Source organism: Podarcis bocagei (genome assembly GCF_964188305.1).
Source record: "Podarcis bocagei genome assembly, chromosome: 3".
Taxonomy (NCBI): domain Eukaryota; kingdom Metazoa; phylum Chordata; class Lepidosauria; order Squamata; family Lacertidae; genus Podarcis; species Podarcis bocagei.
This window is the reverse complement of record NC_138127.1, coordinates 60,858,841-60,872,896: the sequence shown is the minus strand read 5'-3', so window position 1 is coordinate 60,872,896 and position 14,056 is coordinate 60,858,841. Positions and strand designations below refer to the sequence as shown.

The window sequence follows — 14,056 nt, the reverse complement described above, 5'->3', positions numbered from 1 at the left end:
TAGAGGACGACATAGCTCCGAGTTATTGGCAGTTAGGCTGTAAAATTTACCCTCTTCTAAATTACAGATTTCTAAATTAGTTTGTTAAACTGTATAACAATTTCCTTAACAATCCTTACAGCAATGTATCCTTTCCATTTTAATATTGCAAAACAGTAGACAATGGTGCTGTTGTTTTTTTCAAGTTCACTGGGGCGCCAATCAAAATTTATCAAATTTGTTTATCAGAATTTCAGAATAAGAACATTTTTATTTATTTATTTACAAAGATTTTAAACTACCCTTCTTCAATGTGACATCAGAGTGGTAAGCAATAAGAGATCATAGAAAGATTAAAGAAAAGTTTTTTTAAAAAAAGTTTATTTTGCTACAAAGTTTATCCATTTCATTTTCCATTTGAACATGATGCAGTGATGTTACTTAATGACTTTAGAAGACTTTATTTTCTTTATGTCAGAACTTCGAAGTATGAGAGTGCCATTTTTAAAAGTTCCAACCTGCCCCGTTGGTAACATACTCTGCTTTTTCTTCTTTTTCGATTTTCTGCTTTTAAAAGAAAAGTATCATCAGATGCTAACGAAAATACTAAACATTTTTAGGTTTCACAAGAAATGTTTTAAGATAGGTATGCTTTAAATCCAAATACAACAATGTAGCTAAAATTACTACCTGTTTAGGATGCGAAAAGATTGGCAGAAAACACACTATCAGAGTTTTATACTGAGGAGATCACAGTAGTGTGTTCAAAACCAAACAAAACCTGTTTTGTATTCTTCTATTCTTAAAGGAAAAAAATTAGTTCAGGATCCAAAGATTCCTGTAATTAGTTCTACATGTCCCATGTTACAGCTCTCTATGTAACATGGAAATTCACTTTTGAAACTAAAAGGACTAAAAGCAGATTGTGAAATGGCATAGAAGGCTGCAGTTCTAAGAAATAGTCAATGACCCATTTTGCATACAATATTAATCCATAGTTCAGGGCGTGGTGCATAAGAAGCAAAGAGCACCAGGCTCACATGCTCCTCCTCTCCTAGAGTTGCCATGCGGAGGACAGTGGAAATATCCACTTGTCATCTAACTAGAGTTTCCTGTTATGTCCAGACTTGGGAAATGCTGGTTAGTTTAAAGTGTGGCTTACTAGCAAGGATCATAAACAATGGTTTGATCTTGGCCTGATAGAACCAATTTTCATTTAAACCAGTGTTTGGGAGCCTTGAGCCAGGGGCTGAATGTGGCCCTTGAAGCCTGCCTGTATGGCCCTCAGGACTCTCCTCAGGTCATGTTCCCTCCCCAGCCACACTCCCGCTTGTCCCTAAACACCCTCCTTGAGTATTTTTGCCTGCTTAGAACGTTTCCTTGAACCTGGGCAATGCCACTTGCCTCCCTGGATTGAGGACAGAGAGGGATGAGTTGAGTGCATATAGAAATTACTCTAGTGTACAAAGGTGAATTGACACTCTTTGTTTCATCCACTTTTACTTCTGGGCCCACTTGCCACTGATATGTGGTCCCCAGCAAGCCACCCAGAAGGGTATGCAACCCTTTGGCTCAAAAAGGTCCTCCACCCTCGATTTGAACAAACCAGAGTTCCCTCAACTTCAGACATAATGAAGAACACTGGTTAATTTAAAAGCAGATCCTTCTTATGTCCTTGCGGCTACAGGGGGAAGAGCAGAAGGGGGGCAGGGATATATGTGAATCCAAGATTCACCAAGGTGCATTTCCTTAGCAGTTAGTTACAAATTAGCATTATGTGCAAAAGAAGTCATTCCCCCAGGGAAAGCCTAGGCCCTTGCACACACCTTGAGCATTTTTATGGTTCCTAGCCTGACATTCGGTTACTGTGTCTTCATTAGCAAAGCTGAAAACAGATCCAGTTTCTTTTACTACTCATTGATGTAGTTCCGTAAATACTGTCTCACCTTTCTTCGGGCCCTTTTTTCTTCTGCCTCTTGAGAGAATTAGGTTTATTTTCCTGTTAATGAAAAGCAGTAAGTATACATTAGCAGCTAGCCAGTAGTCTCCGGAGTCAATCAAACATGGCTCCCAAATGCAACGAGTGTTGATTAGAACAGCCACTATGCCAGGCACATGACATAGTTATTATCCAACTGTGGGCACTGGTGTGGCTTCATCAGAAACCCCCACCCTAGATTTTCCAGTGTTCATCCTTGCGGAAACCTGAACTTTTATCCAGCAAGTGGCTGCTGGACTTTGCATTTTGTTTTCATAGGAAACATTTGACACAAACCGTCATGTTTTCTTCCTTCTTTGCTGCTTTCATTTCTTTGATTTTCTGCTGCAGAATCTTGTAGTTCAAATACTGCTTTTTAGGAGGCTGCAACAATTTCAAAAATGACTCATTACACCAACATGCAAATAAATACAAAAGGTATAGGCAGTCTGAAGCAGAAACTTAACAGACGGTGCAACCTTCTCCAAAGGAGGATTCTTGGCTTCTTTAAATATTAAAACATCTGAATTTGATTATTTAACTTTGGGGATGCCATTAAAACAGGCCCCCTTGACTAACACAGGTATGACTTTCTGCGATGTGTGGATTGGCTTGGTTTCCAGCCTTCTGACTCATATCACTGAAACGTTTTAAAAAATGAACTGGGGACTGTTTTGCCAGAAATGCAACCAAGAACCCCCACTCACTATTTTCCCAGTTAGAAGCAAATGCATTGCCGGTATTGAAAGCTCAACACAACCAGAGCTGAGTTTGAACCAGGGACTGAACTCTAGAATAAAAACTGATTCTAGAGTTCAGCCCTTTACAACCCCTGGTTCAAACTCAGCTCGGGTGTGTTGAGCTTGCAATACCAGAATAAGCTTTTATTCTAGAGTTCTTTCCTAACAAGGGACACGGGTGGCGCTGTGGGTTAAACCACAGAGCCTAGGGCTTGCTGATCAGAAGGTCGGCGGTTCGAATCCCCGCAACAGGGCGAGCTCCTGTTGTTCAGTCCCAGCTCCTGCCAACCTAGCAGTTTGAAAGCAAGAAGTGCAAGTAGATAAATAGGTACCGCTCCGGCGGGAAGGTAAACAGCGTTTCCGTGCACTGCTCTGGTTCACCAGAAGCGGCTTACTCATGCTGGCCACATGACCCGGAAGCTGGCCACATGACCAGTAAAGTGAGATGAGCGCCGCAACCCCAGAGTCAGCCACAACTGGACCTAATGGTCAGGGGTCCCTTTACCTTTACCTTCTTGCCTAACAGCAGTAGTGGTGATGTGAGGAGTGGTTTCCAGCAGAAAAACAGAAGACAGAGAGCCCTACCATTTCCCCCTTGCCTGCAGGCTCAGTGACTGGAAGGAAAACTGGAGCAGGGGTGGCAGGTAAGGGCTGAAGGTAGTGGCAGGCAGAGGAAAAGTTCAATACTCACTCTCCTGCTCTTGCCGTCTCTGGAAAATCCCTAATGCTACTACCTTCCAGCTGTTTGGCAGTGATCTCTTGGGTGTGCAACTGCCATGCCAAGTTCTATCCAGAGTCTTGTGGTGGGAAGAATTATGTCCTCTTTTTATAGCTCAGGAGAGAAGGAGACACAATACCTTTGCTCCCAACATGATTGCACGTTCTTGTTCCATAACTCGCTGCTCTTTTTTCTCAAATCCGGTGATTCCAAACTGGTGCACTTCCAAACGGGCCTAGCACATTACAAAAATGGTTAACAGCATCTTCAAAAGAACTAAAAGCGCATGATTAGAATGAAGCAATCGTGTTTTCAGAGGAACAGTGTAGGATACCAACATGTGGCAAAACCAAAACACGGTATGAGGAGAATGAGGCATTTGATGGAATTATCCACCATCCACTTCTATGGGCATTTCTCCCTCTGGCGTTTGCAAGAGCAATTTGTCTTCACAAACATCGCTTGATCTCAAATATAACCAAAGATGGAAGACAACTTGCTACCAGTATCAAATAAATTGCATTTGGCTGCAAATATATGCCCACTTATTTGGGAATGGGCCTACTGAACATAGCTCAGCCTAATTCTGTCTCCCCTACTCCCAGAGCACATTTTCATGGATTTTCTTTTTCAGAGTTCTGTGCATGCCCTTTCCAAATCCCACACAAATCCCCTAGAATCCTAAAAGAAAATTGCAAGATTAGTTTGGGCAACACAGGGAACCTTAATACCTGTAGAAGGAACTCCCATTTATGTGTGCCCTGTTTCATTTTGGAGGTTCAATAGATTTTCTTTTTGACTTAGAGACTGTCACTAGGGCATTCTGACAACCCAGGATCCCTACAGGTATACAACCACCTTTTTCTAGCAACCATCAAAATACTGTGCACGTTGAACACTGGTAGAGCAATCATTTAGGGATAAAGCATTTCATAATTCAATACCCACTACAGATTTATATGCAGTCTCTTTGAGACATCAGCCATCTGCATGCATTGAAACAGAAAAACAATAAAGACTTACTTTTTCCAAGTTAAATTCTTGGTCAGCGGCATGGTTTTCTTGAACAGTCAATTCTGCCTATTAAAAAAAAAATACAAAACAGCATTTTGAAACAAAGCGCAGTTTGCCACACAACTAGATTATGGCAGTGGTTGCAGTCACATGATTCCAGAGTTATGGCATAAAAGCGGAAACTTTTATTTTGGACAGCTTTTGATTAAGAGCTATAATACAGCTCTTACTAAAAGAGAACAACTGATTCTTTATTTAAGCAAACATATTAAGTCTTTAATCCTACAGATAATTTCTTGGAACTAAACTGAGTTGAGCTCAGTGGGACTTACTTTTGAGAAGGCATGTAGGATTGTGCTGCAGATCTAAAATAGCATATGCATTTCCAGCACATTGTTTTGCATGCTGCTGGCACAGCTCCAACAAAAGAAAAAGAAAATCTATAACTTTTACTTCACGGAATATATAAAGTTTAACACAAAATGTCACTTAAAATTTGCTTGAATTACGTCCTTTGTTTGATATCTGTAACCTTGACAAACAAGTGAGATTTTAAAAAGTTAACTTAGTATACTGAAACATGAAGACTCTGAAAAGTGCCTCTCTGCCCATTGTACTCTAACTATCCCTTGATCACGCCTACAAAAGCTTACATATTTTGCATATGGCATTTTTAAGATGAGGGCCAAAAAGGTTAACATGCTAACAGAAATTCAGTTTGAACAGTACAGTGAGAATAAAGGAAAACAACTAAAAGGAGAACATACATGAAAGTAAAACATGAAGTGTATATTGAGGGTGGAAGAACAACACCACTATTACCACACAATGTTTAGTAATCAAAGACATTGTACAAGGCTCAATCCAGATGCCAACCATTCTATACTAATCATGTCAGTGCCTAAAGAGAATCTCAAGTTCTCTGTAGTGCAAGAATTGGATTCAGACATTTTATCACCCCATATCAAAAAGTAGAACAGTGCCACGGAGGGCATGGTTGTTAACTAAGATGTATAACAAAGCAGGAAAGGAACACAGATATTTGCCTGGTTTGGACATAAAACAATGGGACATCTCGCTTCCTGGTTCCTCTGAGGAGACCAAAAGTTTCCACTTCCAATTTAAGTTAAATACCATTTGGCATGTTGTTCAAACTAAAGGACTGTGTAATTCAGAGCCACCATCACCATTTCCTACTCTGTGGGTCTCGTTTTCCAGGCTACAAACAGCAAAATGTTTGCCCTCCCAGGATGTTCTGTTTGTATGCCTTACACTGGAGGAAATCTAGTCTCTGTTCGTTGTGGGTGGAAGTATTTAACCTTATCAACAAGATAGGCCAAACGCACCCACCCATCCCCGAAAGGATTGAAAAGATCACATAGCACCTTTGTAATAGTCTTCTGCAATTCCATGTCTCAGCCAGTGCCACGTGATTTCAGGAAAACCTTCTGCCCGTATATTCAAAAATGCTGTTGTTATGTCTACAGATATGTAGCCCAGAACCTGTTCTGTCCGTTTCATGCAAGAAAGAAGAGCAGAAGGTGTTCTGCCTATTCTCATAATAGCCAGTTCACTCACTTCCCTCAATGTCTCCATAAACAGCACCAGTGGTTACAAAACAGTTTGCAAACTTGAACTGTTTAAGCATTTCCCCCCAGTCAAAACCTGCCCTGAGATCTCCCCCCCCCCAGCTATTATTTTCGACAAAACATAAAAGCCTGGTTGTTGGGGTTGCTAAGAACTCAACTGCATCTGCAAATGTTTTCAAATAACCTGCACCCTCACATCAGGAGGTGGCCAGACATAATGGCAACTCTTGTTAAAAGACCTTTGCTCATCAAATAGGACTTGAACCACTGCAAAGTGCTACAGCCCTATATTTTTTTACGTCAGAGAACACATTGCTTCATTTGTTTTGGTTAGAGTACCTTCGCTGCAAGATCAGCAGGGGATGAATCAATTTTATGTAATATATTTCCAGCGGATGTCTACCTGAGCCCAGGTTTACAGCTGCTAGAAAGCAATTAAGAGGCATTCTGGTGGGATATTGGTAAACATTTCATTCACTTTGTTTGGAATTTGAGGGTAGTATTTACTGTGTAAAATCTATTTTTAATAAATTGCAAAAATAGATTACAAAAATAAGAATTCTTGCTGCAATTGCCCATCACATTTTTGAACCTAGAATTTGTTCAGATTAAGGGAGAGATAAATTTAAAAAAACCATAACCCAATAACCAGAGTCCTAATCAATTTCTTCTGTCAAATGAGCACACTTTTATGAATTCAGTCTAGTTTAGAGATTATATGTGCTTGTGGGAGGTGCATGAATGCTTAAGTTTTGGTCTGTTTGCCCAGAGACAGAGAAGTGAAGTTACAACTTGAACGACAGCCATGTAATGATAACTTGAATGAAAGCTTGTTTATCTATGCACCAGATCAATACAATACAGCATTTGGCCTAGAGTCTAATTTAAATATCTGCCGTGCCTTAGACTGCTGGCAAGTCATGATCTCATGGCCTCAGTAGGTCATTTGTAAAATGGGAATAAAGGTAATATATCTTTCAAGGCTTTTATGATATTAAATAAAACATGCTACCTTCTCATAGCCTTAGGAAGTAGACAGACAATAAATGAATATAATGAAAGCATCACTGGGCTCTCTCATCAATATGCCCTGTTAGCAATGACGTGGGTCAGGATACATGGTTCACAGATAGAGACATTACCAAATATATACTCTATTAATTTTCAAACATGTAAAGAGATTCTGCAGTGTCAAAACTGGCGCAATTCTTTTTCTTTTTAGAAGACAATAGTCATCATGCACTAGATGCATCAGATGCTTTCAGGAGTTCAACTGTTGTTCTAATTTAATTACAATGCTCATGCTATCTTTTACAAAGCTCCTTGCAACATTCACATGACGTAAACCAGTACTGCAAGAGCCCTAAGCACTTGTCAATACACCCAAAAACTGATGATAAAATTCTGGGAATGAAACCATGCAGCTTAGACTTAATTACTACACAATGCTTGTGTTTGGCAATCCAGCACCCATCATGACATCTTGCTGAACCACCAATCAGAAGCCAGTTTCCTAATAGGAGGCTACTGTACCAGCAGCATGAGATACAAGAAAGAAGTGGAGCGGAGTGGAATGTCTAATGCAAACATTGCTTAAAATGGGTCAGAATCTAGCACAGGACCACAGAAGTCTTGAGTGTGGGTAACACTGTAAAATAAGACAGTACTGTATTGCATGAAGAATTAACACAGAAGTAGATAAACCAAAATCCTGACTCAGCAACCCCCCCCCAAAAAAACCCCAAAACCTTTACAGCTGATATAAACCTAAAAATTCCACTGTAGCAAGGAAATAAACTATCTGACTTTTACAAGACATCTGAAGGCAACCCTGTTTGATGTCGTATTGCGTTTTAATTTGTTGGACGCTGCCCAGAGTGGTTGGAGGAACCCAGTCAGATGGGCAGCATATAAATAGTAAATTGTTATTATCCTCTTAAAAAGAAAAGCAAAGACCTGGGGAGGGTCTTATATTACCATTAAACATATAATTCCAGAACATTATATAAAGGCTACTGTTATACCAAGCAACTGAGTTTTTAAACCCAGATTTCATACTTTTAAAAGCCATCCTTCTAAAGAAATAAGATTAGGAGCAGAATTTCATTTCAGAGGCCATAAAGAGATTCATAACCGATTCCACTCTCTTATTTATCCACAGGATTTTATTTTACAAATATACTAATAAAACATACATGAGTTCTGCCAGTACTTATACCTGTTATTTTGCCTTTATTCTATAAAACAAGTATCCTTGAGGTTTTAAATTTTGTCACAATTCCAAAATATACACATAAAAGCAAACCATGTAGATTTACAGTCTCAGATAAGGGGATCGAGATATGGATACGCTCGTACCCTTTCCAATCTGCGCCCCATCCCGAGGGACGAGGGTAGGGTGAGCAAGGATTACTCACCTCCGTCACTGGTGCTGTGCAATGCCAGGTCTATAGGCAATAAAACCGCCACCCTGCGAGATTTCTTTATCTCGCAGGGGGTCGACCTGGCTTGTGTGACGGAGACCTGGGTGCGCGAAGGGGCAACAGTTACCTTACGAGAGATGGCGCCCCCGGGTTTCTCTGTCCTCCACCAGTCGCGGACTGTGGGCCGGGGGGGAGGGGTGGCATTATTAATCGGGGAAGATTGCCCTTTCAGGGCTCTACCATCGCCATCGATCCCCGGCATCGAATGTGTTGGCCTAGTGTGGGGCTCCGAGGAGAGCTTGGCTGTCTGGCTGGTGTACCGGCCACCTAGCGCACCAGCAGCCACCCTGTCAGGCCTATTGGAGGCGGTGGCTGGCTGGGCCTTGGAGTTCCCTAACCTATTGGTATTGGGGGACTTCAACATCCATGCTGATGCCACTCCCTCCTCACAGGCTCTGGACCTGGTGTCTTCCATGGCGACACTAGGGCTCTCCCAGTTTGTTTCGGGCCCCACACATCAAGCAGGCCACACGCTGGATTTGATCTTTGGCGTCGGTATAGATGTGATCATGTCTTCTTCGATTAAGGTGCCATGGTCTGATCACTACGCTCTGAAAGCCAGGATTGACTTTCCACCCCCACCCTGCTTAGGTGGCGAGCCAATTTGGGCTCGCCCGCAGAGGCTGATGGACCCTGAGAGATTCCGCCAAGCCTTGCGGGACCTTGCTCCCCCTGGCGACTCATTGACTGAGCTTGTTGAGGGCTGGAATGCCCAGCTCCTGGCAGCCATCGATGAGATCGCACCTAAGCGCCCTCTGCGACCCCGCAGAAACCGGGCTCCCTGGTTTACCGATGAGCTCCGGAAAATGAAGCGGGACCTCAGACGGCTAGAGCGAGTATGGCGGGGTGCCCGTGACGGAGCCTCAAGAACATCTTATAGGGCTTTTATGAAAACCTACGAGATGGCGGTGAAGGCTGCTAAGAAGTCATACTTCTCGGCCTCCATTGCATCCGCTAGCTCTCGCCCAGCGCAATTATTTAGTATAATCAGGTCTTTAATGTCCCTTGAGGGACAGCCAAATTTAAATAACAAATTGACACACGGCTGTGAGGCATTTGCGAGCTTTTTTGCGGAGAAGGTCTTGTCGCTCCGCCATGACCTCCCTGCCAATTTGGATACAATAAAGGAACTGGAGGCCCCTCGACTGTCCTCGGGTCCAGTATTGGACCACTTCGACCAGATATCCCCAGCCGATGTGGACAGACTCCTCCGAGCTGGAAAGCCCACCACCTGTCCTCTCGACCCGTGCCCGTCTTGGCTGATTAGAGCGTGTCCAGACGAGGTGCGGGCCCTCCTGGGGGATATCATCAATTTGTCCCTTGGCACGGGGACATTCCCAGGGGAACTGAAGGAGGCAGTGGTGCGCCCGCTCTTAAAGAAAACATCATTAGATCCTTTAGATCTATCCAATTACCGCCCGGTTTCGAATCTTCCGTTCCTGGGTAAGGTGATTGAGAGAGCGGTTGCTGAACAGCTTGGTGGGTTTCTGGATGAAACATCGGCTCTGGATCCATTCCAGTCCGGCTTCCGCGTTGGTCATGGGACCGAGACGGCTCTGGTCGCCCTAACAGATGACCTTCGTAGACAGCTGGATCGAGGCGGGTCGGGGCTGCTGATTCTTCTAGATCTATCAGCAGCTTTCGACATGGTCGATCACGAACTTCTGGACCACCGCCTTGCCGACGTGGGGATCCAGGGCACAGTCCTTCAATGGCTGCGCTCGTTTCTCTCTGGTCGGGGACAGAGGGTGGCGCTTGGGGGGGAATTGTCATCGCGCCACTCCTTGGTGTGTGGAGTACCTCAGGGTGCGATACTCTCCCCGATGCTTTTCAACATCTTTATGCGCCCCCTCGCCCAGCTTGTTCGGAGTTTTGGGCTGGGTTGTCATCAGTATGCCGATGACACCCAACTCTATCTGTTGATGGATGGCCATCCTGACTCGGCCCCAGACACACTGACCAGATGTTTGGAAGCTGTGGCTGGATGGTTACGTGGGAGCCGGTTGAAGCTAAATCCTTCGAAGACAGAGGTCCTGTGGCTGGGACGGGGCGATATGGGATTGGGGGGGCAACTCCCATCTCTTGCGGGGGTGCAATTAGTGCCAGCACCGTCCGTTAAGAGTTTGGGTGTAATCTTCGACAACTCCCTTTCCATGGAGGCGCAGATTGCAGCTATAACAAAGGCGGCATTTTTCCATCTCCGCCAAGCTAAGCAGTTGGCTCCTTACCTCTCTCGCCCTGACCTAGCCACTGTGATCCACGCGACGGTCACCTCCAGACTGGATTATTGTAACTCGCTCTACGTGGGGCTGCCCTTGAGACTGACCCAGAAACTCCAGCGGGTGCAGAATGCTGCAGCGAGACTCCTTACGAGGTCTTCGCTGCGAGATCACATTCACCCGGTGCTATACCAGCTGCACTGGCTCCCGGTGGAGTACAGGATCAGGTTTAAGGTGCTGGTTTTAACCTTTAAAGCCCTATATGGCCTAGGACCCTCGTACCTACGGGACCGCCTCTCCTGGTATGCCCCACAGAGAAACCTACGGTCTTCAAATAAAAACATCTTGAAGGTCCCAGGCCTCAGAGAGGTTAGGCTGGCCTCAACTAGAGCCAGGGCTTTTTCGGCTGTGGCTCCGATCTGGTGGAACGCTCTGTCACAAGAGACCAGGGCCTTGCGGGACTTGACATCTTTCTGCAGGGCCTGCAAGACAGAGCTGTTCCACCAGGCCTTTGGCTAGGGCACAGCCTGACTCCCTCCCTCGGCAATCTTCGCAGAGCTCTGGCCCAATGGTTGCCAGTGGCTTGAATTAATTAATTTTTATAATGAATGATTTTAGAATGTTGTTTATGTTGTACTTTTGTACTGTTTTATTGTTGTTAGCCGCCCTGAGCCCGGCTTCGGCTGGGGAGGGCGGGATATAAATAAAATTTATTATTATTATTATTATTATTATTATTATTATTATTATCTACAGCTTATGCTAGAGTACTTTCAGTTCTGTTTGGCTGCAATCCTGAGCCCATTTATTATGAAATGTGTCCCACTAAACACAGTGGCCTTGCTCCTTTTCAAAGAGACTTGTGCCTGCTCATACAGCTGCTTTGCCCCTCCTTTTACAGTGTAAGCAGTCAAACCAGGAGGTGTCTGATTAACCAAAGGTTCTTAGGGAACCAATAGTTACTGTATTGGCTTCGGAACAAGCCAGATGATAAAACTATGGCTTACAGTTGTCTTAATATATTTGATTGTTCCAAAGCTGCAAAACACAGCTCCCTGGTTCAGACAAAACAGAACAATGTGGTTAATTAGAGGCTTCTTCGTTTGACTAATTGTATGAACGAGAAACAATGGAACTGTATGGATGGGCAAAAGGTTTAAGCTGAGATATGTTTGTCCAAATGTTTCCAGTTATTCCAGTTATTTACTAGTTATTTACTAAGTGAACATGCTTAGGACAACTTGTTTAGAGTTCTGTAGACGGAAACAGATTTGTAAACAGCCACTCATTTAGTCACCTGGAGTGAGTAAGAACCTGTAGCTGGTCTGATCTGAAATCTGGTTAACTTTACCTTAGAACCACCATCTTCAGCAATTTCAAGTTTAGCTTTCTTCTTTCTACGTCGACCATGAAATGTCACAACTTCAATCTCTGTTGTGTTTCTCAACCGAGCAGATTTAAATGTATCAGCATCAGGGGAACTGGATTTGGGGATAGTGCTTTTCTGATGAATACAGTCATAAGCCAGTTCATCTTTCAGACTCTCAAAGAAACTGGAAGCACTATTCTTCTTACCAAGAGGTACTGCACCAGATTCAGGAATCATGCTTTTATTTTCCACTTGAGTTTTGCTGACCGCCAATGTTAACTTCTCATTTGAATTTCTCTTTTTGCTCTTTTTCTTTCCACCCCCATCCGGTAATGATTCACCTGTGTTTTAAAAGTGAACAATGGTTAGCAGAGGCATTGGAACAAAGGCATTGGAACAATTTTGGATACCACATCATTTTTTAAATATAAAATGAATGTTTATTATTTAGAGAGATCACATCCACAAACCATGTAGGAAACACATACAAAATCTCTCCCGCTTTAATTTAAAAAAATGTTTTAGTTTTAAGTGCAGGGAATCTATAAGTGGATGGGGCCCTGGAGGAAAATATGAAAAGACCATTTACTTTGGAACCTATAAAATCAGGGAGTGACCTGTAACCATAGGACATACAATGAATATAGATTGTGGTTAAGGAAGAGAGACCTTAACCACCATCCTGTGTTCTGACATTGCGACACTGAACTAAAAAGCCTCAAAGAGGTTCCTGAGGTGGCAATTTTGATTACTTTCCTGCACCAGTTTCGATCCACTCTGGCCTGCTGGATTTGGAGTTGCAAGCATCTTTGCTAAACTAGTATCTGCTTTACTACTTTATTGTTTTAACAATTCTAGTAGCAACCAATTAGTTTAAGCCGTATCATAAGCTGCCTGCTTTCTAAAAGAAGTTCTAATGTTCCACTGAAGCAACATGCCTTTGCAAAAGTGCTGAAGAAGACTCATCTGTTTTCCAGAAGTAAAACCAAAGTAAGAGCATAAGAATGACTCTGCTGGATCTGGCCAATGGCCCAAATAGTCCAGCATCCTGTTCTCACAGTGGCCAACCAGATTCTCATGGGAAGCACACAGCAGGACCGGATCAAAATAACTCCTGCTTAGAAGCATACTGCCTTTCACAGTGGAGATTAAAAGCTAATCCTCCATGAATCTGCCTAATAGCAGGGATGGCAAAACTGAACAAACCCCAGCCAAGCACCACACGTGATTCCCTAGACACTGGGTCCACAATTATGCCATACGCTTAAAGCACCATGCATGAGACCACTTTCAAGTCATGGCTTCCCCTCAACAATCCTGGGAGCTGTAGTTTGTGAAGGGTGCTGAGAATGGTCAGGAAGCCCCAGAGCTACAATTCTCAGAGTAGTTTAACAGTCAGTCCCTCGTCTTCCTAGGGAGTTCTGAGTGAAGGGGAGTCCTAACAACTCTCAGCACCCTTAAAACCACAGCTCCCCAAATCCTTGCGGGTGGGAAGCCAGGACCGCTGCTCCAAAGGTATGGTGTGCATGTGGGCCGGGAAGCGCTGCACGGGAATTTTGTAACGTCTGAAAGCAGCATGTGCCGAAGAAACGAGAGCAGCCAGTCAGAGAGAGACGCTTGCAAGAAGTTTCCGGGGGTGGGTGGGTGAGGAGGGCAGGTGAGCCTGTAGCAACTTGCCGAGCGCCCACTCCCCGCACGCGGCCATTCACGCACCGAAGTCGTACAAGGAGCTCAAGACGGCGTCGAGCAGGCAGCTGGCCGAGGCGGAGCCCTTCTCCTCCCTGTCGTCCTCCCCCGGCTTCAGCTCGCACCCAGCCGCCGGGGTCGCCGCCATGCTCGAGTCCTCCTCCTCCTCGCCGCCTCACTTAGTCCATCCGCAACGCGCCGTAGGAGGAGGTTTGTCCTCGCTCGGCCACCACCCCGGCAAGATGGCGGCGCCCACAGAGCACTTCCGCCCATCCCCTCTC

General features: G+C 44.1%; 1 protein-coding gene across 2 annotated transcripts; it reads right to left on the bottom strand.

The window, feature by feature from the left end:
• Positions 1–230: 230 nt before the first annotated feature.
• On the bottom strand, positions 231–14,032 carry FSAF1 (40S small subunit processome assembly factor 1). Of its 2 annotated transcripts, none has more exons than XM_081188280.1 (7): positions 13,803–14,032; positions 12,072–12,430; positions 4,439–4,495; positions 3,555–3,650; positions 2,255–2,341; positions 1,926–1,978; positions 231–546 (listed from the first exon to the last, which is right to left on the bottom strand). In XM_081188280.1, the coding sequence occupies exons 1-7, from the start codon at positions 13,921–13,923 to the stop codon at positions 417–419; spliced, it is 903 nt and encodes a 300-aa protein (XP_081044406.1). In that variant the 5' UTR covers positions 13,924–14,032; the 3' UTR covers positions 231–416. The 2 variants fall into 2 exon arrangements, with proteins under 2 accessions (XP_081044406.1, XP_081044407.1); XM_081188281.1 differs by having other exon boundaries at positions 231–543.
• Positions 14,033–14,056: the final 24 nt, after the last annotated feature.